The sequence below is a fragment of the Dendropsophus ebraccatus genome, chromosome 14 (assembly GCF_027789765.1).
Source record: "Dendropsophus ebraccatus isolate aDenEbr1 chromosome 14, aDenEbr1.pat, whole genome shotgun sequence".
Taxonomy (NCBI): domain Eukaryota; kingdom Metazoa; phylum Chordata; class Amphibia; order Anura; family Hylidae; genus Dendropsophus; species Dendropsophus ebraccatus.
Genome location: NC_091467.1, coordinates 63,133,196 through 63,157,217, shown reverse-complemented (window position 1 = coordinate 63,157,217; position 24,022 = coordinate 63,133,196). Strand labels below are relative to the sequence as shown.

The window sequence follows — 24,022 nt, the reverse complement described above, 5'->3', positions numbered from 1 at the left end:
TTACACCACACTCTGCACTTCTTCTGGGGTCTTCTGTTCTCCAGTGTGGGGGACGTCACCTGGAAAATGTTGTCCTGGTGCGATACGGGGTCCTTCATATCCCGAAGCGCTGGGTCCGCTCCATGGCTGCTAAATATTAGGGCACTATTACTACTTCTGATATGTTCGGATCGTGCCGCAAGCTACAGTAGCTCGGGCAGCGAGGGACCAGAAGAGGGGGTGCTGGTATAAAGGTTATCCCCGTACAGGTGGTGACCTTTATCCAGCAGTGGGAAGATCAGTTCCCCAACGATCTCCCCACTAACTCCGAGGATGGGGGGGGGCATCTGGGGCTGGATTCGAGTGTCCCTTCCTTCATACACTCTAAGGGTACGTGCACACTGCGGAATCGCGACAGATAACCCTTTGTGCATTCCGCAGCTGGCACCCGCCGGCGGACTGATGCAGGTGCACGTCTCCGTCCGTGTCGTAGACTCCATTCTATGCACGGGCGGATTCCGCTCTGCGTCCAACATGTTGATGGAATGACGGATGATGGAATCCGCCCATGCATAGGATAGAGTCTATGACACGGGCGGAGACGCGCCCCTGCATCAGTCCGCCGGCGGGTGCCAGCTGCAGAATGCACGAAGGGTTATCCTTCGCCATTCCGCAGTTTGCACGTACCCTAAATCTGTAAGTGTACCCTGAGGTACTCTCACAGAGTTTGTAGAATTTCACGCCATACCGTCATCTCTTATTGGGACGGTACTGGCAGAAAAGACGTGTCTGGGGGGCAGCGTACGCTACGCTACTCCCAGACACGTCACTGGATGATGAGGAGGATGAGGATGAATGGAGGAACAAATGACCCCCCATTCATCCTCACTGTCTGTTTCGGTGTCGGAGGCAATAATAATGTATGCGTCCGATACCGAAAACACCCTGGGGGCCATCTTTATATGGGGACTAGTATATGGGGTATGTAGTGGTGTAGTGTAAAACTTTATTCAGTGTAGTGTGGTGTAATGTAGTGTTTTTTACGTGTTTTTTACAGTAAGTATACAAAAAAAACCTACGCCAAAAATGGTGTTGCCGATAAATGCCGCACTTATGTTCGGCACTTATCAGCAGACCGTGGCAGTAGGATATAAAAAAAACACCCTACGCCAAAAAGGAGGAGTTGCTGATTAGCAGCGCACTTTTGTGCGATGCTGATCAACACTCAGCGGCGATAGGGTGCGGAAAATAGAAAAAAAAAAAATTGGGAAAAAAAAATTTTTTTTTACTACATTCTGAACATCCCTGTAGTGGCTGATACGTGTATTACACTTATCAGCCGCTAGGGGGCAGCAGAGCGCAAGATCCGAAAATAGACGACGCTGGAGCCGGAAAAATACGAAAAAAGACGACGCTGGAGCCGGAAAGAGACGATCGGGACTCACGGAAGAAGCCGAAGATGAAGAGGACGCCGGGAACCCGGAAGACGCCGATCAGGACCCCGGGACAGGTGAGTAATGTACAAATACCTGCTCCGGACCCCTCAGCTACCTAGCTGAGGGGTCCGGAGCAGGTATTTATTACTTGTGGGGACTTTGATCGCCGTGAACGGCCGGCCGGCTGGCCGGCCGTTCACGGCGATCGGGACGGTGGTACCGTGACCACCATTACTTTTTACAGTAATGGCGGTCGGTGCCGTCCTCGGACAGCACCGACCGCCATTTTTTTCCGGGTCATCGGGCCACCGATGGCCCGGAAAGGTTCCGATCGCCGCTATGGGCTTATCAGCCAATAGCGGCGATCGTCGGCATGGGGGGGGTTAACAACCCTCCATGCCGACAGGGAGAGATGGCCTGCTATGTATTATAGCAGGCTATCTCCCCCGATCGGGACCCGGCCGGCCGCGGCGCCCGTTTAAAGGGATGACGTACCGGTACGTCATGGGTCCTTAAGTGACAGTGATCCATGACGTGCCGGTACGTCATGGGTCCTTAAGAGGTTAACAGCATTTCTGCCACCACCAGCTGCCTCCTCATTTGCATACGGCCCTCTGGCTGCCTCCTCATTTGCATACAGCCCTCTGACTGGCTCCTCTTTTGCATACGGCACTCTGGCTGAAGCCTCAGCCTGTGCTTGTCTGTGGCAGTTGACAACTGTTGCTTAGGGACGCTCAGGTCCTGGGTTCTAATCCCGCATGGGCAAGAAGTGTGGATGCTCTCCCTGTGTGGGTGTGCGCGGGGCGGGCCTGCTTTTCCTGCCACAATCCAAACATACAGCCAGCAGGGGGATTGGGAATTTACACATTCAACCCTAGAAGGGGACAGGGAGCTGCAGTCAGTATATATAGTGAGTACACAGGTGGCTGCTCTCAGTATATACTGTGTGTACACTGGGAGCTGGTGTCGGTATATACAGTGAGTACACAGGGAGCTGCTGTCAGTATATACAGTGAGTACACAGGTGGCTGCTGTCAGTATATACTGTGCGTACACTGGGAGCTGGTGTCGGTATATACAGTGAGTACACAGGAAGCTGCTGTTGCTATATACAGTGAGTACACAGGAAGCTGCTGTCAGTATATACAGTGAGTACACAGGGAGCTGCTGTCAGTATATACAGTGAGTACAGGAAGCTGTTGTAAGTATATTTAGTGAGTACACAGGAAGCTGTCATCAGTATATACATTGAGAATGAGTACACAGGGAGCCACTGTCAGTATATACAGTGGGTACACAGCGAGCTGCTGTCAGTATATACAGTGACTACACAGGGAGCTGCTGTCAGTATATAAAGTGAGTACAGGAAGCTGCTGTCAGTATATACAGTAAGTACACAAGAAGCTTCTGTCAGTATATACAGTGAGTACACAGGGAGCTGCTGTCAGTACATACCGTGAGTATACAGGGAGCTGCTGTCAGTATATACAGTGAGTACATTGGGAGCTGCCATCAGTATATACAGTATGTACACTGGGAGCTGCTGTCAGTATATACAGTGAGTACACAGGGAGCTGCTGTCAGTATATACAGTGAGTACACTGGGAGCTGCTGTCAGTATATACAGTGAGTACATTGGGAGCTGCCATCAGTATATACAGTATGTACACTGGGAGCTGCTGTCAGTATATACAGTGAGTACACAAGAAGCTTCTGTCAGTATATACAGTGAGTACACAGGGAGCTGCTGTCAGTATATACAGTGAGTACAGGAAGCTGCTGTCAGTATATACAGTGAGTACACAGGGAGCTGCTGTCAGTATATACAGTGAGTACAGGAAGCTGCTGTCAGTATATACAGTGAGTACACAGGGAGCTGCTGTCAGTATATACAGTGAGTAGAGGAAGCTGCTGTCAGTATATACAGTGAGTACACAGGGAGCTGCTGTCAGTATATACAGTGAGTACACAGGGAGCTGCTGTCAGTATATACAGTGAGTACAGGAAGCTGTTGTAAGTATATTTAGTGAGTACACAGGAAGCTGTCATCAGTATATACATTGAGAATGAGTACACAGGGAGCCACTGTCAGTATATACAGTGGGTACACAGCGAGCTGCTGTCAGTATATACAGTGACTACACAGGGAGCTGCTGTCAGTATATACAGTGAGTACAGGAAGCTGCTGTCAGTATATACAGTAAGTACACAAGAAGCTTCTGTCAGTATATACAGTGAGTACACAGGGAGCTGCTGTCAGTACATACCGTGAGTATACAGGGAGCTGTTGTCAGTATATACAGTGAGTACACAGGGAGCTGCTGTCAGTATATACAGTGAGTACACTGGGAGCTGCTGTCAGTATATACAGTGAGTACATTGGGAGCTGCCATCAGTATATACAGTATGTACACTGGGAGCTGCTGTCAGTATATACAGTGAGTACACAAGAAGCTTCTGTCAGTATATACAGTGAGTACACAGGGAGCTGCTGTCAGTATATACAGTGAGTACAGGAAGCTGCTGTCAGTATATACAGTGAGTACACAGGGAGCTGCTGTCAGTATATACAGTGAGTACAGGAAGCTGCTGTCAGTATATACAGTGAGTACACAGGGAGCTGCTGTCAGTATATACAGTGAGTACACAGGGAGCTGCTGTCAGTATATACAGTGAGTACACAGGAAACTGCTGTCAGTATATACAGTGAGTACACAGGGAGCTGCTGTCAGTATATACAGTGAGTACAGGGAGCTGCTGTCAGTATATACAGTGAGTACAGGAAGCTGTTGTCAGTATATACAGTGAGTACACTTGAGTGAACTATTTCATATAAAGTGACCAACCCCTGTTAAATATGAAACGCCCGTACTCCGCTAGTGGGTGATATGTGACCCCAACTCCCTCCTTAGTCCATGACGGCAGGCAGATGAGTAGGTAGCTGAAGGGGCATAAGTAGTGGGCGGTGGTCTTTGCAGTGATAGAGGGCAGGGGGCAATGGCTGTGATTCCTCTGTCCCTCAAAAAGCAAATGAAGTAAAAGTTATGTGTAAAAAGAAGAAGCCAAAAGTGTCAGGGAGGCATTGCAATCATTCAAGTCCTCAATGAATCTTCTTCGGTCCATCGTCGGTCCTTTCGGACATATATCCTGGTGGGTGTCTTCCTGGTGGGTGTCATTGAGGGTGGTTGAATGATACAAGCTCCGCCTTCCTAGCACTCTATATGAGTGGGTCAGCTTGGTATTTATACCCCCACAGGAGCTTGTGACTATACATTGGGGAGAGACCCGGGGCCATTTCCCCTTGAACGAGTCCATTAAAAAAGGCTGGCCAAAAAATCATGGCCACACCCTTTCCCGGTCTTAATAGTCACTTCCTGAGCATAAACTCTCACCCAAGGAGGCGCATTAACAGCATTTCTGCCACCACCAGCTGCCTCCTCATTTGCATACGGCCCTCTGGCTGGCTCCTCATTTGCATACGGCCCTCTGGCTGGCTCCTCATTTGCATACGGCACTCTGGCTGGCTCCTCATTTGCATACGGCACTCTGGCTGAAGCCTCAGCCTGTGCTTGTCTGTGGCAGTTGACAACTGTTACTTAGGGACGCTCAGGTCCTGGGTTCTAATCCCGCATGGGCAAGAAGTGTGGATGCTCTCCCTGTGTGGGTGTGCGCGGGGCGGGCCTGCTTTTCCTGCCACAATCCAAACATACAGCCAGCAGGGGGATTGGGAATTTACACATTCAACCCTAGAAGGGGACAGGGAGCTGCAATCAGTATATACAGTGACTACACAGGAAGCTGCTGTCAGTATATACAATGAGTACACAGGGAGCTGCTGTCAGTATGTACAGTAAGTACAGGGAGCTGCTGTCAGTATATACAGTGAGTACACAGGGAGCTGCTGTCAGTATATACAGTGAGTACACTGGGAGCTGCTGTCAGTATATACAGTGAGTACACTGGGATCTGGTGTCAGTATATACAGTGAGTATACAGGAAGCTGCTGTCAGTATATACAGTGAGTACACAGGGAGCTGCTGTCAGTATATACAGTGAGTATACAGGAAGCTGCTGTCAGTATATACAGTGAGTACACAGGGAGCTGCTGTCAGAATATACAGTGAGTACACAAGAAGCTGCTGTCAGTATATACAGTGAGTACACAGGGAGCTGCTGTCAGTATATACAGTGAGTACACAAGAAGCTGCTGTCAGTATATACAGTGAGTACACAGGGAGCTGCTGTCAGTATATACAGTGAGTATACAGGAAGCTGCTGTCAGTATATACAGTGAGTACACAGGGAGCTGCTGTCAGTATATACAGTGATTATACAGGAAGCTGCTGTCAGTATATACAGTGAGTATACAGGGAGCTGCTGTCAGTATATACAGTGAGTACACTGGGAGCTGCTGTCAGTATATACAGTGAGTACACTGGGATCTGGTGTCAGTATATACAGTGAGTATTCAGGAAGCTGCTGTCAGTATATACAGTGAGTACACAGGGAGCTGCTGTCAGTATATACAGTGAGTATACAGGGAGCTTCTGTCAACAGTTTAGTAGATACACAGCTTAGTAGACTGTATCCCACATGCTAGGATTAGATACACAGATTAGTAGACTGTATCCAACATGACAAGATTAGATACATAGCTCAGTAGACAGGATAGGATACCCAATATCATACATGGTAACAGCCTATATAGGAGATGTAAGTGAGAGAGGCTTCCCTTATTTTTCCTGTGTATCTCAGCACTCAGCGCTCGCTCCTGCTCCAGCCTCAGGGTCAGCGCTCGCTCCTGCTCCAGCCTCAGGGTCAGCGCGCTCAGCTCCACATCCTGCCTGGAGGGAAGAGAAGGTGAGACATCCTATTATATATCTCCATATAGAGGTAAGATGGCGGCAGAGTTACATAACATACAATCTGCTTCCCGCTATAATAAACTCCTAGAATCATCGAGATTCCGCCTATATGGACACAAGAAGCAACAGTGGAAAATTTACATTTTTGTAGCAAGTAAAATAAAAAAAAAAATTAAAAATAAAAAAAATCCTAGAACTAAAAATGTCTGAAAAGTAATAGTGGAATAAATCAGCACAGACTGCCGGCCCCGCCCTCATCTGCATAACAATAGGGCTGTGATGTCATACAACGGAATATAAATAGGTATATACATATAGTGTTATTAGTACAGTATATATATATAACTTTATAGAAAATAAACAATTCTCTTCTTCTCTCCTCCTTTCTTTGCTTCTCTTTCTCTCTCTATTTTTGTTCTCTTTCCTTCCCCTTTTCTCTGCTTCTCTTAAATTTTTTTTTCTTCTTTCCTTCTCCCTCTCTCTCTTCCGCACTATCCCCCTCTCTCACGCTCTCTCTTTTCTTCTCCCTCTTCCTTTCTTCCGCTTTCTCCCTCTCTTTTTCTCTCTCTTTTCTTCTCCCCCTCTCTCTCTTCCACTCTCTCTTCTCTTTTCTTCTCCCTCTCTCTTCCGCTCTCTCTCTCCCACATTCTCTATTTTCTTTTTTCACTCTCTTCTTCTACACTCTCTGCTTCTCTCTCTCTCTGCTTCTTTCTTTTATTCTCACTCTTTTGCTCTCTCCTCTTTTTTACTCTCTTTTTCTTTCTCTCTTCGCTCTCTCCCACTTTCATATTTTCTTCTATCTCTCATTTATTCTCTCTTCTGCTCTCCTTTCTCTCTTTCTTTTCTTATCCCTCTCTCTTTTCTTCTCTCTCTTCTACTCTTTCCTTTTCACTCTTTTCTTCTCCCTCCCTTTCTTCCTTCCACTCTCTCTTTTATTCTCATGCTCTCTCTTATGCTCTTTCTTTTCTTCTATCTCTCTTTTCTTTTCCCTCTCTCTCTTTTCTTCTTTCTTCTCCCTCTCTGTCTCTTATTCTCCCTCTCTCTCTTATGCTCTCTTTTCTTATATCTCTCTTTTCTTTTCCCTCTCTCTCTTTTCTTTTCCCTCTCTCTCTTTTCTTCTCCCTCTCTCTTTTCTTTCTCTTTTCCCTCTCTCTCTTTTCTTCTCCCTCTCTCTTTTCCCTCTCTCTTTTCTTCTCCCTCTCTCTTTTATTCTCCCTCTCTCTCTCTTATGCTCTCTCTTTTCTTATCTCTCTTTTCTTCTCCCCCTCTCTTCTTCACCCCCTCTCCCTTTTTCTTTTCCCTCTCTCTCTCTTTTCTTTTCCATCGCTCTCTTTTCTTCTCCCCTTCTCTCCTTTCTTTCTCTTTTCTTCTCCCTCTCTCTCTTCTCCCTCTCTCTCTTTTCTTCTTCCCCTCTCTCTTCTCCCTCTCTCTCTTTTCTTCTCTTCTCCGCCTCTCTTTTCTTTCTCTTTTCTTTGCCCTCTCTCTCTCTCTTTTCTTCTCCCTCTCTCTCTCTGCTTCATAGTCTTTTTTCTTCTCTTTTGCAATCTCCTCACTTTCTTCTGTCTTTTTTCTCTCACAGACACAGTCTCTTTCCTTCTTTCTCACAGTCTCTTTTACACCCAAATCTTCTGTATCCTGTAGGAGAATTCGGCAGGTGTGGAGTAGAAGTAGATATGGAGGGAGCAACACTGATATTACTGTGTCCAGGAGAAAGAGAACCTGAAGGAACAAGTGGTGACAGGGGATGACAGTCTCTATAACAGTCTCTACTACATGTATAAGAGGGGATGACAGTCTCTATAACAGTCTCTGCTACATGTATAAGAGGGGATGACAGTCTCTATAACAGTCTCTATAACAGTCTCTACTACATGTATAAGAGGGGATGACAGTCTCTATAACAGTCTCTGCTACATGTATAAGAGGGGATGACAGTCTCTATAACAGTCTCTGCTACATGTATAAGAGGGGATGACAGTCTCTATAACAGTCTCTGCTACATGTATAAGAGGGGATGACAGTCTCTATAACAGTCTCTGCTACATGTATAAGAGGGGATGACAGTCTCTATAACAGTCTCTACTACATGTATAAGAGGGGATGGCAGTCTCTATAACAGTCTCTGCTACATGTATAAGAGGGGATGACAGTATAACAGTCTCTACTACATGTATAAGAGGGGATGACAGTATAACAGTCTCTGCTACATGTATAAGAGGGGATGACAGTATAACAGTCTCTGCTACATGTATAAGAGGGGATGACAGTATAACAGTCTCTGCTACATGTATAAGAGGGGATGGCAGTCTCTATAACAGTCTCTACTACATGTATAAGAGGGGATGACAGTATAACAGTCTCTACTACATGTATAAGAGGGGATGACAGTATAACAGTCTCTGCTACATGTATAAGAGGGGATGACAGTATAACAGTCTCTACTACATGTATAAGAGGGGATGGCAGTCTCTATAACAGTCTCTACTACATGTATAAGAGGGGATGGCAGTCTCTATAACAGTCTCTACTACATGTATAAGAGGGGATGACAGTATAACAGTCTCTGCTACATGTATAAGAGGGGATGACAGTAAAGCAGTCTCTGCTACATGTATAAGAGGGGATGACAGTCTCTATAACAGTCTCTACTACATGTATAAGAGGGGATGACAGTCTCTATAACAGTCTCTACTACATGTATAAGAGGGGATGACAGTATAACAGTCTCTACTACATGTATAAGAGGGGATGACAGTATAACGGTCTCTGCTACATGTATAAGAGGGGATGACAGTAAAGCAGTCTCTGCTACATGTATAAGAGGGGATGACAGTAAAGCAGTCTCTGCTACATGTATAAGAGGGGATGACAGTATAACAGTCTCTACTACATGTATAAGAGGGGATGACAGTATAACAGTCTCTGTTACATGTATAAGAGGGGATGACAGTATAACAGTCTCTACTACATGTATAAGAGGGGATGACAGTAAAGCAGTCTCTACTACATGTATAAGAGGGGATGACAGTATAACAGTCTCTACTACATGTATAAGAGGGGATGACAGTATAACAGTCTCTACTACATGTATTATTATGAGTGGGTCTCTAGATGGTTGATCAGGGTGTTACTGCCCTGGTATTGGGGGGCTCTGGTGTGTATGAGGGGCAATCATCTGGATTTACAGTCACTCAGGAAGTGTTACGGCTTGTACAGAGTATGGCGATATGTGTGATCCGTGGTGGAGACGCGAGGTACCTGCTGCCTCCTGCCAGCTGATACAGTCAGGATTCCAGCTCTGGAGGCTGACCTCACACTAAACCCTGGATGATCTGGCACCTTCTGTTTAGTCCATTACATTATATTCAGCTGGAAAGAGCAAAAATATTTTGGATTCTCAATTGTGAAAAATTCCGTCCAAACCGGAATATTCCGCACGAGCAGAAGGTCCAGTAGTCTGGCGGCTGGTAGTCCAGAAGTCGTGCAGTGGGTGGGGCTTATGTAACCATTACCAACATTATAAATTCTGCGGAACAACAAATGTTAACCCTTAAACCACTAGTGACCCACAAATCTTTACATACAATCATTGGTAATGTTAACCTCTTCATCACCAAACTACCATAAATAATGAATATCACCCTTCATTCTGTGATCACCCTAGACCACCAGGGATCCTGGATATTGCCTACTATACAGTTCTTGACCACATGGTACACTAAACATATCCGGCAATACCACTATAGACCACTGGGAATGTTGGGTAACACCAGTTGTACGATTGTATGAACTACCAGGCATAGTGGAAACTACCATTTGTACCACTCTACATCACCAGGGACAATGGATCTTACTATGTATACCACTCCAGTAATATTGGGCATTGCCAGTTGTTACACTCTCCCTAGACCACCAGGGATGTCATTGTCATTCCACTGTACACCATTAGGAAGATTGGGTATTACCAGCTAAACCACGATAGACACCGGGGATAGTGGAATATTGCAATAGCACTCTAGACCACTAAGGATAATGGGTACTCCCAGCGATATCACTCTAGACCACCAGTGATATTCGATATTACCAGTTATCACACTCTAGACCACCAGGGATAATGTGTATTACCAGCTACAGGACCCTAGACCACCAGGGATAATGTGTATTACCAGCTACAGGACTCTAGACCACTAGGGATAATGTGTATTACCAGCTACAGGAATCTAGACCACCAGGGATAATGTGTATTACCAGCTACAGGAATCTAGACCACCAGGGATAATGTGTATTACCAGCTACAGGAATCTAGACCACCAGGGATAATGTGTATTACCAGCTACAGGACTCTAGACCACTAGGGATAATGTGTATTACCAGCTACAGGACTCTAGACCACTAGGGATAATGTGTATTACCAGCTACAGGAATCTAGACCACCAGGGATAATGTGTATTACCAGCTACAGGAATCTAGACCACCAGGGATAATGTGTATTACAGCTACAGGAATCTAGACCACCAGGGATAATGTGTATTACCAACTACAGGAATCTAGACCACCAGGGATAATGTGTATTACCAGCTACAGGACTCTAGACCACCAGGGATAATGTGTATTACCAGCTATAGGACTCTAGACCACCTGGGATAATGTGTATTACCAGCTACAGGAATCTAGAACACCAGTGATAATGTGTATTACCAGCTACAGGACTCTAAACCACCTGGGATAATGTGTATTACCAACTATAGCATTCTAGAACACCAGTGATAGTGGACATTACCAGCCATAGCACTCTAGACAACCAGGCATAATGTGGATTACCAGCTATAGCATTCTAGAGATAATGGGTACTCCCAGCTATATCACTCTAGACCACCAGGGATAATGTGTATAATCAGTTATAGCGCTCTAGACCACCAGGGATAATGTGTATAACCAGTTATAGCGCTCTAGACCACTAGTGACAGTGGAGAGTACCAACCATAGCATCTCTAGACCACCAGGGATAATGGGTACTACCAGCTATAACACTAGGACACCAGGACTACTACAATAACCCCTAGAATAGTGTATTTGTAAATGTGGGAAAGCATTTGTGTATGTAGCACATCAGCATAATAACTGTATTTGGGGGCAATTTCATTCATTTACCCATGAGCACTAGTATGCTTAGACCCAGTGGACGGTCACATGACCACTCCAGGACTGTTTGACCTTCTTTGATGGTTTTATGGTGATCACATGACCCAAAGACAAAACTGAACAAATTTCAGACTATACATAACAATCCTGCGTCTCACCCAACCTAAAGGTTTTTCTTTTTTTCGTGTTTTTCGCCTGTCACCTTCACTTACACCGCGCACAAATCCTCGTCTCCCCGAGACCCCGCTCCCAATTGTCATCTGCTCTCTGTATGGAAATGTCATGAATCTGCCAATCTGTTCTGCCTGCCGCACCTCGCGCCTCGTCCATCACCGACTTATTACAATCACCCAGCCGCCGCCTGCTTCCCCCGTGACAAGAATGGGAAGGCGAGATGAGGTTTTCGTTTTTTGCCTCTCGGCTGTGAATAAAAATAACTGCGGAAACATCTGCCGCACAAAGGAATTATTTACAGGCAACAAGTGAGGAGATATTGTCTCCTCCATATAGACTCCCACCATATTAACCCATCAAGGGCTGCTGGCTTAAAGGGGAACTCCATGTCAGATCACAAGTCATTATATTATATCAGTGATGTCATACAGGGGGCGGGGCTGTGACTACCTCACACATAATATACAGGCGGGTTGTGAGCAGTAATAGATGAGTATTGTTCCTTTAGTATAAGGTGTGTCTAAGGTCACTATATTATATCAGTAAAGTCATACAGGGGGCGGGGCCGTGACTACCTCTTAGACACAATTACAGGCTGGTTGTCAGCAGTAATAGATGAATAGCTGTTCCTGTAGTATAAGGTTTGAGGATCTCATGTCTGATCACATGTCATTATATCAGTGATGTCATCCAGGGGGCGGGGCTGTGACTACCTCTCACACATAATATACAGGCGGGTTGTAAGCAGTAATAGATGAATGGCTGGTCCTGTAGTATAAGGTGTGTGGGTTTCATGTCATTATATTATATCAGTGATGTCATACAGGGGGCGGCGCTGTGACTACCTCTCACACATGATATACGGGATGGTTGTCAGCAGTAATAGATGAACAGCTGTTGCGGTAGTATAAGGTGTGTGGGTCTCATGTCTGATCACTTGTCATTATATGATATCAGTGATGTCATACAGGGGGCGGGTCTATGTCTTATGCCAGATAACAGTGGACTTCCCCTTTAAGTAATGTCCGTTGGTGTGATGACTATTCCCATATTTGCTCTCTTCGCAGTAACATGAAATGATAATTCTGATCCTCACCACCTATTATAAAGGGCTTAGTCTCGGTGAAGCCTGACTGTTCGGAGATTAATGGATCACATGGGGGATTTTCATTACTGACCCGGGCTGCCCACCTTATTTCAGCGTCAAGAAGAAGAAAATTCATCCAAATTATCCTGAAGCTTCAGAATATATTTGCAAGTTGTTTGTTTTGCATTGAAGGGTTTTGCCCTTTTTATGGCCTCTAGATGTCACTGTTGCTCACTTTGACCCTGAATTTTCTTAAAGGGACAGTCCAGGTAATTACCTAGAGAGACTATTTGGTGATCTATGTCTCTCAGTATCACATTCTGCCTCCTCAGACCCTACAGTCTTGTCTGGACTGGTTCCTTAGAGGATATTAGAATCCTATAGTAAATCCATTGGCTCCCTCCCTGTCAGTCACCCCTCACTGGCCACCGCAGCGGTCACAAGAGGCCGCACTCTGCCCTTGGTGTCGGCACTCGAGTGACGTCACTGCGCCGGCGCCAGGACAAGGGGAGAGCGGCCTCTAAAGACTGCTGCAGTGCGGCCACAAGAGGAAAGAGATGAGGAGACGCCCGGACCCAGGTGAGTATAAGTGTTTATTTTTTAAAGTTATATGGGAGGGGGAGCGCACGGGGGCTATATACTACAGGGGAGAGCCCACAGGGGGGGCTATAGACTACTGGGGGAGTGAGCACAGGGGGGGGGGGGGCTATATAGTATATATACTACATGGGGAGAGCTCACAGGGGGCTATACACTACAGGGGGAGAGTGCACAGGGGGGCTTTATACTACAGGGGGAGAGCGCACAGGGGGGCTATATACTACAGGGGGAGAGCGCACAGGGGGGCTATATACTACAGGGGGAGAGTGCACAGGGGGGCTTTATACTACAGGGGGAGAGCGCAGAGGGGGAGAGCGCACAGGGGGGCTATATACTACAGGGAGAGAGTGCACAGTTGGGGGGCTATATACTACTGGGGGAGAATGCACAGGGGTGCTATATACTACAGGGAGAGAGTGCACAGTGGGGGGGCTATATACTACTGGGGGAGAGCGCACAGGGGCATTAATTCTGTATGTAAATAGTTCAACAACCTTTGTGAGAAGTTAACAAAACACGTTTACTACTGATGTTTAGCTCGGACCTTCACCTGACAATAGACAATAGTAAGTGGACCTTCACTAAAAATTGTTGAGTACCCCTGGCATAAACCATTCATACAGTCCTCGTAACTGCTGCAAAACCCTGTAGAGTTCTGTGGGTGTGGAGTCAAGTAGAGTCCCAGAATTCCCAGTATTGTATACTACACATGTGATTGGCTGCTACATTTGCTCAGGGGTGGAGCTCTGATGTCTTGTATACATCTCCCACAATGCATTGCAGCAGAGGATGCTCTATACAGACACCGAACAAGCAGTGGCAGCAAGAATATTACACAGCTGCTAGTACTCTCCAGTTATTTACTTTTTGATGACGTCCTCAAGGTCACTTTGTCTCTTGTTGTCGGTCATTTTCTCGTAGGTAATTTTATCCGCCCATCCGTGTCTGTGAGTCCCACCTTTCTGATCGCATAAACTCGCGTCCCCCGTATAGTGATGTTTCAGTATCTGTAAAAAGGTAAATACAACATGATATTAGCCTACGTGTGATAATATACCTCTGGGGGGGGGGGGGGTGGGGTCATCGCGGATAGATAGATAGATAGATAGTAGATAGATAGATATTCAGTGAGGCAGAGTTCCCCTTTAAGCCTCCTCCTGTCACACATGAATATCTTCTCCCTGGTGACAATCTCCCTTCCTGTCAGGACCTGCCGCCTGGATCTCTCAGACGTATTTATTTGTGACACCCAGACGGGAACGGAGGCCGAGATCAAAGCCGATGGAAGAGAAAACGAGAGATAATAACGTCTACTAGAGCAGTGAATACAATGCAGGTTAATTAATGCTGCTCCTATGGCGAGAGACTTAAAGGGCAACTCCATGTTCATTAGCTTTGTATCACTGACCTTGGGTTATAGGTGCTGCCCTGTACAGAACCTTGTATTTCTGCTATCCCTAATGATGTGCTGTATGGTGCCTGAGCTATCACCATACCATGTAGTGCACAGATAGCCATACAGTGCTCATATTATACTGCTATACACAGTGCTCAAATAGCCATACAGTGCTTATATTATACTGCTATACACAGTACACACATAGCCATACAGTGCTCATATTATACTGCTATACACAATGCACACATAGCCATACAGTGCTCATATTATACTGCTATACACAGTGCACACACAGACATCCAGTGCTCATACTATACTGCTATACACAGTGCTCAAATAGCCATACAGTGCTCATACTATACTGCTATACACAGTACACACATAGCCATACAGTGCTCATATTATACTGCTATACACAGTACACACATAGCCATACAGTGCTTATATTATACTGCTATACACAGTACACACATAGCCATACAGTGCTCATATTATACTGCTGTACACAGTACACACATAGCCATACAGTGCTCATATTATACTGCTATACACAATACACAAATAGCCATACAGTGCTCATATTATACTGCTATACACAGTACACAAATAGCCATACAGTGCTTATATTATACTGCTATACACAGTACACACATAGTCATACAGTGCTCATATTATACTGCTATACACAGTGCTCAAATAGCCATACAGTGCTTATATTATACTGCTATACACAGTACACACAGTCATATAGTGCTCATATTATACTGCTATACACAATACACACATAGCCATACAGTGCTCATATTATACTCCTACACAATACACAAACAGTCATACAGTGCGCATATTATACTGCTATACACAGTACACACATAGCCATACAGTGCTCATATTATACTGATATACACAGTACACACAGTCATACAGTGCTCATATTATACTGCTATACACAGTGCACAGTCATACAGTGCTGATATTATACTGCTATACACAATACACACATAGCCATACAGTGCTCATATTATACTCTTACACAATACACACATAGCCATACAGTGCTGATATGATACTGCTACACAGTACACACATAGCCATACATTGCTCATACTATACTGCTATACACAGTGCACAGCCATACAGTGCTCATATTATACTGCTATACACAGTGCACAGTCATACAGTGCTCATATTATACTGCTATACACAATACACACATAGCCATACAGTGCTCATATTATACTGATATACATAGTGCACACAGTCATACAGTGCTCATATTATACTGCTATACACAATACACACATAGCCATACAGTGCTCATATTATACTGCTATACACAATACACACATAGCCATACAGTGCTCATATTATACTGCTATACACAGTGCACAGTCATACAGTGCTCATATTATACTGCTATACACAGTGCACAGTCATACAGTGCTCATATTATACTGCTATACACAATACACACATAGCCATACAGTGCTCATATTATACTGATATACATAGTGCACACAGTCATACAGTGCTCATATTATACTGCTATACACAATACACACATAGCCATACAGTGCTCATATTATACTGATATACACAGTGCACACAGTCATACAGTGCTCATATTATACTGCTATACACAATACACACATAGCCATACAGTGCTCATATTATACTGCTATACACAGTACACACATAGCCATACAGTGCTCATATTATACTGCTATACACAGTACACACATAGCCATACAGTGCTCATATTATACTGCTACACACAGTACACACATAGCCATACAGTGCTCATATTATACTGCTATACACAGTACACACATAGCCATACAGTGCTCATATTATACTGCTACACACAGTACACACATAGCCATACAGTGCTCATATTATACTGCTATACACAGTACACACATAGCCATACATTGCTCATATTATACTGCTACACACAGTACACACATAGCCATACAGTGCTCATATTATACTGCTATACACAGTGCACACACAGACATCCAGAGCTCATATAATATTGCTATACAGCACACTAGACACGTGCAGCACCTTATACCAGGAGATACAATGGAGTCAGATCCTCTACAACACAAATCACGTGAGATACCATAACAGTTCTGCAAGATACCAGGCAGTATCAGCAGAATAGTGAGCGCAGCTCTGGAGGATAAAGGTCCTATTCCATGGAACGATTATCACGATAATCGTCCCGTGGAATTAAAGGCAATGATCAGCCGACATTGTTCATGTCTGCCGATAATTGCGTCATTTGTCTTTCAAACATATTCAAAGATAAACGACCAGGATAGCAGCGCCACAGACCGCCACTATCCCCTATAGGCTGCCCGGACGATCAGCGATCACCCGGGCAGCCCCCCCGCACCTGTCCGCGTCCGCCCTCGGACTCACCCACTCGCTAATAGCGCTTGTTTGTTCCTCACTGTCTGCCTGTAGAATAGGGCCTTTAGACGTATCGTGACAGCAGAATAGTGAGTGCAGCTCTGGAGGATAAGACATATTGTAACAGCAGAATAGTGAGTGCAGGTCTGGAGGATAAGACGTGATGTAACAGCAGAATAGTGAGCGCAGCTCTGGAGGATAAGACATGATGTAACAGCAGAATAGTGAGTGCAGCTCTGGAGGATAAGACGTGATGTAACAGCAGAATAGTGAGCGCAGCTCTGGAGGATAAGACGTGATGTAACAGCAGAATAGTGAGCGCAGCTCTGGAGGATAAGACATGATGTTACAGCAGAATAGTGAGCGCAGCTCTGGAGGATAAGACATGATGTTACAGCAGAATAGTGAGCGCAGCTCTGGAGGATAAGACATGATGTAACAGCAGAATAGTGAGCGCAGCTCTGGAGGATAAGACATGATGTAACAGCAGAATAGTGAGTTCAGCTCTGGAGGATAAGACATGATGTAACAGCAGAATAGTGAGTGCAGCTGTGGAGGATAAGACATGATAAAACAACAGAATAGTGAGCACAGCTCTGGAGGATAAGACATGATGTAACAGCAGAATAGTGAGTGCAGCTGTGGAGGATAAGACATGATAAAACAACAGAATAGTGAGTGCAGCTCTGGAGGATAAGACATGATGTAACAGCAGAATAGTGAGTGCAGCTGTGGAGGATAAGACATGATGTAACAGCAGAATAGTGAGCACAGCTCTGGAGGATAAGACATGATGTAACAGCAGAATAGTGAGTGCAGCTGTGGAGGATAAGACATGATAAAACAACAGAATAGTGAGTGCAGCTCTAGAGGATAAGACATGATGTAACAACAGAATAGTGAGTGCAGCTGTGGAGGATAAGACATGATGAAACAGCAAAATAGTGAGCGCAGCTCTGGAGGAAAAGTCCCCATTATGGAGTTGTCAGTGGATTATATGTGAGGCTGACACCACCTGCCCCTCTCTATATACACTTCACAGTATCTACCTGCTGGGGGACTGGATCTTTAGGTAACAAATCCTCATTGTCTTCTTCATGCCCCGCCCCATTGTCCAAATCTTCTTTCAACACCTGGAAAAAAAAACATTCAATAAAAAGAAATGAATGAATAAAATAAATTCCAGCAAAAAAACAAAACATCAGTAAAGGAACGAATGTTAAAAAATACTAAAACCTTTGACTTTCATTGTACTTTGATTTTGGGGCACTGTCCCTTTAAGAGCTTGAATCTGATCGCTGTGATATTATATGATGATTGATTGCAGGTGGAAAACGCATTAATACGGCGAGCGTGAGAGTTCAGCGTTAATTAATTGTGGTCTCTGCAGGTGTTCACTTCTTTTTTCCTCGCAGATGGGCGTCTGCAGGTGACAGAGAGCCGAGCCGCCGCCGGTGAGTTATAAATGGGGGGGCTCATGTACATTATAATTCTACTAGTCAGTGCAGAGAGTGTCTGCGGTGGGGAACCTTAAAGTCATAGCGACCGCCAAATTAGCAATGAACTAATGGGGGGGGGGGGGGGGGGGGGGGGGGGTCTTGTTTGAGGAGTAACTACTACCTCTGCACCCCCTATGGCTACTCCCCTGTACACACAGCGTAATACGTCTGGTATTTTCAGGGTTTTCTGTCACTTAAAGGGGTAGTTCACCAGAAAAAAATTCAAATCATCTGGTACCAGAAAGTGCCAGAGATTTGTTATTTACTTCTATTAAAAAATCTTCCAGTACTTATCAGCTTCTGTATGTCCTGCATGACGTGGTGTATTCTTTCCAGTCTGACACAGTGCTCTCTGCTGTCATCTCTGTCCATGTCAGGAACTGTTCAAAGTAGTAGAAAAACACCCAGCAGCACAGAGGATGTCAGGAGAGGAGTGTGCTGATCTTATAGGGGAGGTCACAGGGTGATAGTTACATAGAGGAAGAGCAGGGTCCCAGCAGCACAGAGGATGTCAGGAGAGGAGTGGGCTGATCTTATAGGGGAGGTCACAGGGTGAGAGTTACATAGAGGAAGAGCAGGGTCCCAGCAGCACAGAGGATGTCAGGAGAGGAGTGGGCTGATCTTATAGGGGGGGTCACAGGGTGATAGTTACATAGAGGAGGAGCAGGGTCCCAGCAGCACAGAGGATGTCAGGAGAGGAGTGTGCTGATCTTATAGGGGAGGTCACAGGGTGATAGTTACATAGAGGAAGGAGCAGGGTCCCAGCAGCACAGAGGATGTCAGGAGAGGAGTGTGCTGATCTTATAGGGGAGGTCACAGGGGGAGAGTTACATAGAGGAAGGAGCAGGGTCCCAGCAGCACAGATGATGTCAGGAGAGGAGTGTGCTGATCTTATAGGAGAGGTCACAGGGTGATAGTTACATAGAGGAGGAGCAGGGTCCCAGCAGCACAGAGGATGTCAGGTGAGGAGTGTGCTGATCTTATAGGGGAGGTCACAGGGTGTGAGTCAGTGTAGGAGCAGGATACGCAGTGGCGTAGCCACCGTGGTCGCGGGGGTCGCCGCCGCGACCGGGCCCGCCACAAGGGGGGCCCGCGGGGCCCCCCGATCAATCACTCTTGTGACCGCAAGCATTGTTTTGCTTGCGGTCACAAGAGTCGGGCTCCGTCTTCCCCCGGCTGCTGCGCGGCTGCCGGGGGTGTCGCGTCTTACCCCCGGCAGCGCGCGCATCCCAGAACTCCCTGCGCGCCTTGGGCCCTGACTTCCGGTTCCGGCGCGCAGGGAGTTCTGGGATGCGCGCGCTGCCGGGGATAAGACGCGACACCCCCGGCAGCCGCGCAGCAGCTGAGGACAGACCAGGAGGAGTGAGAATCAACGTGGGAGCGCGATGTCAGGTGAGTTAAGTTTTGTTTTTTTTATCAGCCTGTACGGGTGGGGGGAAAGGAGGGGGCCATCTATGAGGGTGGGGGGAAAGAGAGGGCCATCTATGAGGGTGGGGGGAAAGAGGGGGCCATCTATGAGGGTGGGGGGAAAGAGGGGGCCATCTATGAGGGTGGGGGGAAAGAGGGGGCCATCTATGAGGGTGGGGGGAAAGAGGGGGCCATCTATGAGGGTGGGGGGGAAGGAGGGGGGCATCTATGAGGGTGGGGGGGAAGGAGGGGGGCATCTATGAGGGTGGGGGAGAAGGAGGGGGGCATCTATGAGGGTGGGGGGAAGAGGGGGCTATTTATGAGGGTGGGGGGAAAGAGGGGGGCCATCTATGAGGGTGGGGGGAAGGAGGGGGCCATCTATGAGGGTGGGGGGAAGGAGGGGGCCATCTATGAGGGTGGGGGGAAGGAGGGGGCCATCTATGAGGGTGGGGGGAAGGAGGGGGCCATCTATGAGGGTGGGGGGAAGGAGGGGCCATCTATGAGGGTGGGGGGAAAGAGGGGCCATCTATGAGGGTGGGGGGAAAGAGGGGGGCATCTATGAGGGTGGGGGGGGAAGGGGACCATCTATAAGGGAGGGAGGAAGGGGACCATCTATAAAGGGGGGGAAAGGGGACCATCTATAAGGGAGGGGGGGAAGGGGACCATCTATAAGGGAGGGAGGAAGGGGACCATCTATAAAGGGGGGGAAAGGGGACCATCTATAAGGGAGGGGGGGAAGGGGACCATCTATAAGGGAGGGGGGGGAAGGGGACCATCTATAAGGGAGGGGGGGGAAGGGGACCATCTATAAGGGAGGGGGGGGAAGGGGACCATCTATAAGGGAGGGGGGGGAAGGGGACCATCTATAAGGGAGGGGGGGGAAGGGGACCATCTATAAGGGAGGGGGGGGGGGAAGGGGACCATCTATAAGGGAGGGGGGGGGGGAAGGGGACCATCTATAAGGGAGGGTGGGGGGAGAGGGGGCCATCTATAAGGGAGGGGGGGGGGAGAGGGGACCATCCATAAGGGAGGGTGAGGAGAGAGGGGGCCATCTATAAGGGAGGGGGTATAGGGGGCCATCTATAAGGGAGGGGGTAGAGGGGGCCATCTATAAGGGAGGGGGTAGAGGGGGCCATCTATAAGGGAGGGGGTAGAGGGGGCCATCTATAAGGGAGGGGGTAGAGGGGGCCATCTATAAGGGAGGGGGTAGAGGGGGCCATCTATAAGGGAGGGGGCCATCTATTTGGGGGGGCAACATAGGGGGAGAGGGAATACACAGAGGGGGGCATATATTATTAGGAGGTCACATAGAGTCAGGGCTACCCACTAAATGAGGGTGTAAAGGGGACAGTACAGATGTGCAGTGTGTAGAGAGATGGAGATGGTGTCAGAGTGTGGAGCCTAATATGTCTGTCTGGCAGATTCTGTGGATTCGTGGCTCGGAGAAGTTCTCATAACGGCCCAGGACGGATGGAGAAGAAGATGAAAAGGAAAGAACTCCGATCAGAAAAGACGTCTCCTGTGAGTCACCTGATATAACTGCACAGTAATGTATATGGTGTATAGAGCCTGTGTAGAGCTGGGGCCACCTCTATATGACTGGATGAGGTGATTTAGTATACTGGATTTGGTCAGTAACAATATGGTGGTGATGATAGTGGTTGTGGTGTGGCGGTAATGTTTCCTCCCTATATACTGGTATTACTGGTAATATTGGTCTCAGTATACAGGATTTGGTCGGTAACAGTATGGCGGTAATAGGTAATATCTGTCTTGGTGTGTGTGTGTGTATATATATATATATATATATATATATATATATATATATATATATATACATACAGTGGTACCTTGGTTTAAGAGTAACTTCGTTTAAGAGCGTTTTGGTTTAAGAGCTCACAGTTTTTCAAAATTGTGACTTGGTTAAAGAACATTGCTTTGGTTTAAGAACTTCCTGTATCGGGTGGGAGCGCGAGTGGAGAAGGGGCATGGCCTGCATAGCGGGGTCTACAGCACTGTACTCTAAACACCTTCCAAATCATAGCAGATCCCCTTCAGGCTGGGGCTTACATCAGGGGACAGGACTGTGTGGGGGGGGGGTAATCTCTCCATAGCTGTAACCCCTCTCTCCCCAGACAGAGAGTGCTGCATGTATGTGCCCACATCTGTCCTGCTCATTCCTTCATGCTCCCTGCAGTCTCTGTCAGCCCTTGTGTTTCCCATCCTCTCCATTACTGTACAGTACAGAATAATAAATATATTTGGGGTGCGGAACCAATTGTCTGCATTTACATGATTTCTTATAGGAAAATTTGCTTTGGTTTAAGAGTGGATTTGGATTACAAGCACGGTCCTGGAACGAATTATGCTCATAATCCAAGGCACCACTGTGTGTGTATATATATATATATATATATATATATATACACACACAGTGGTGCCTTGGATTATGAGCATAATTCGTTCCAGGACCGTGCTTGTAATCCAAATCCACTCTTAAACCAAAGCAAATTTTCCTATAAGAAATCATGTAAATGCAGACAATTGTATATATACACAATTGTATATATACACAAACACACACAACAATAGCATCACTTGGTCGTGAAAGGAGGGGGGGGGGCCCAAGTTGGCCTCTCGCACCAGGGCCCAGGAGACATTAGCTACGCCCCTGAGGATACGACACTCCTGATGGGCCCTACCGCCCCCATTACATCCCCCATGTTGGGCTCCTGTCCTTTGCAGGTGGTGACACAGGTGGCAGCACCTACCTGCAGTCTCGGGCCATTCACCTGTTGGTCTGTCTTGGCTCCTTGCTCTGTACTTGCCTCCTCTGGGTCACCTGGCTGACTCCTCCTCTGGCCCCCCAGTTCCTCCCGGGGCCCCTCCAGCAGTGTCCGGGCTCCTGGCTCTCCCTCCTGCTCTTGTGGAGACGTCAGGCAGCTGTGAGCGAGTCCTGAATCCATTGGCCTGTGAAATTTAATCTAGCAGAAAAGAGGTGAAGTGGAGTAGAGTGTCAGTGTACAGCACCAGGCACATCCCCTCATCCCATCTTGGCCGCCTTAGAAGTTACTAAACTACTGAAGACTCCTCCAAGACTCCTGGCTTCTCGGAGACTCCTTCCCATCCAACACAATCCAGTCTACGCTATGAAGCCATAGATCAGCACCACGGCTGCTGCTTCAGTCATTTGGGAAAAATTGGAAGATAAAGTAACTTTTTCCTAGTTCCCTGATATAAAGTGTGAGGCGCGCGGCGTTGTTTCATAACCGGAAAGTCACAACGTCGCCTCCAAAAACAAAAAAAACAGGACTGGCCAAAATGATCAGCGTGATTTCATACATTCCAGACGCATAGTTTGCCCTTAAAAGTGCCTGGCGGGGTCTGCGATAACACGAGCCACACAAAATGTATAAGAAACCACATCAACATAACCGCTGCCAAAACTGACAAGAAAAGTATACAAGAAAATACCAAAAATCATGTAAAATAAGCAACTAAAAATACTGCTGCCAATGAATACCATCAAAATATAAAAAGGGCATTATTGCCCCAATACTATTACTACTTCTATATAATATAAAAACACATAAAAACGACATAAACATAAATGCTGTAAATACTTTAGCTGCCATTTTCTTTACTTTTTTACTGTGTTTTCATACTTTTTTTGAGCTACCAAAAAAATGTCTGTTTGTAAAAGAAGTTTACATTTCTTATGTACATGATACAATATGGCCGTATAACTAAAAAAACGACTAAAAAGTAAACTAAATAAAGTAAAAAGATTAACACTGCAGCTGCCGGCATTAATATGACACTGAAACTAAATAAAAGGTAATAAAACTAACTAAAAAGTAATAAAACTAACTAAAAAGTAATAAAACTAACTAAAAAGTAGCAAAATAAAAAACTTACTACAATGTGCCTAAAATATTAATAAAAAGAAAATGGAAAAAGTTGACAATCAAAATAATCCTGACTCCGGCCTGCCCCTCCCCCAACCAATTATAACG

At 46.3% G+C, this 24,022-nt stretch overlaps 1 protein-coding gene across 1 annotated transcript in view; it reads right to left on the bottom strand.

Moving 5' to 3' along the window:
- Positions 1-23,277, bottom strand: part of LOC138771897 (putative uncharacterized protein MYH16) — a 35,538-nt gene extending 12,261 nt beyond the window's left edge. Inside the window, exons 1-4 of the mRNA XM_069951899.1 lie at positions 22,778-23,277; positions 18,150-18,233; positions 14,148-14,290; positions 6,067-6,259 (exon numbers count right to left, since the gene is read on the bottom strand). Of these exons, the coding sequence (XP_069808000.1) occupies positions 6,067-6,259; positions 14,148-14,290; positions 18,150-18,233; positions 22,778-22,972 (615 nt within the window). The 5' untranslated portion in view covers positions 22,973-23,277. The remainder of the gene's footprint in view (positions 1-6,066; positions 6,260-14,147; positions 14,291-18,149; positions 18,234-22,777) is intronic.
- Between the last annotated feature and the right edge of the window lie 745 nt (positions 23,278-24,022).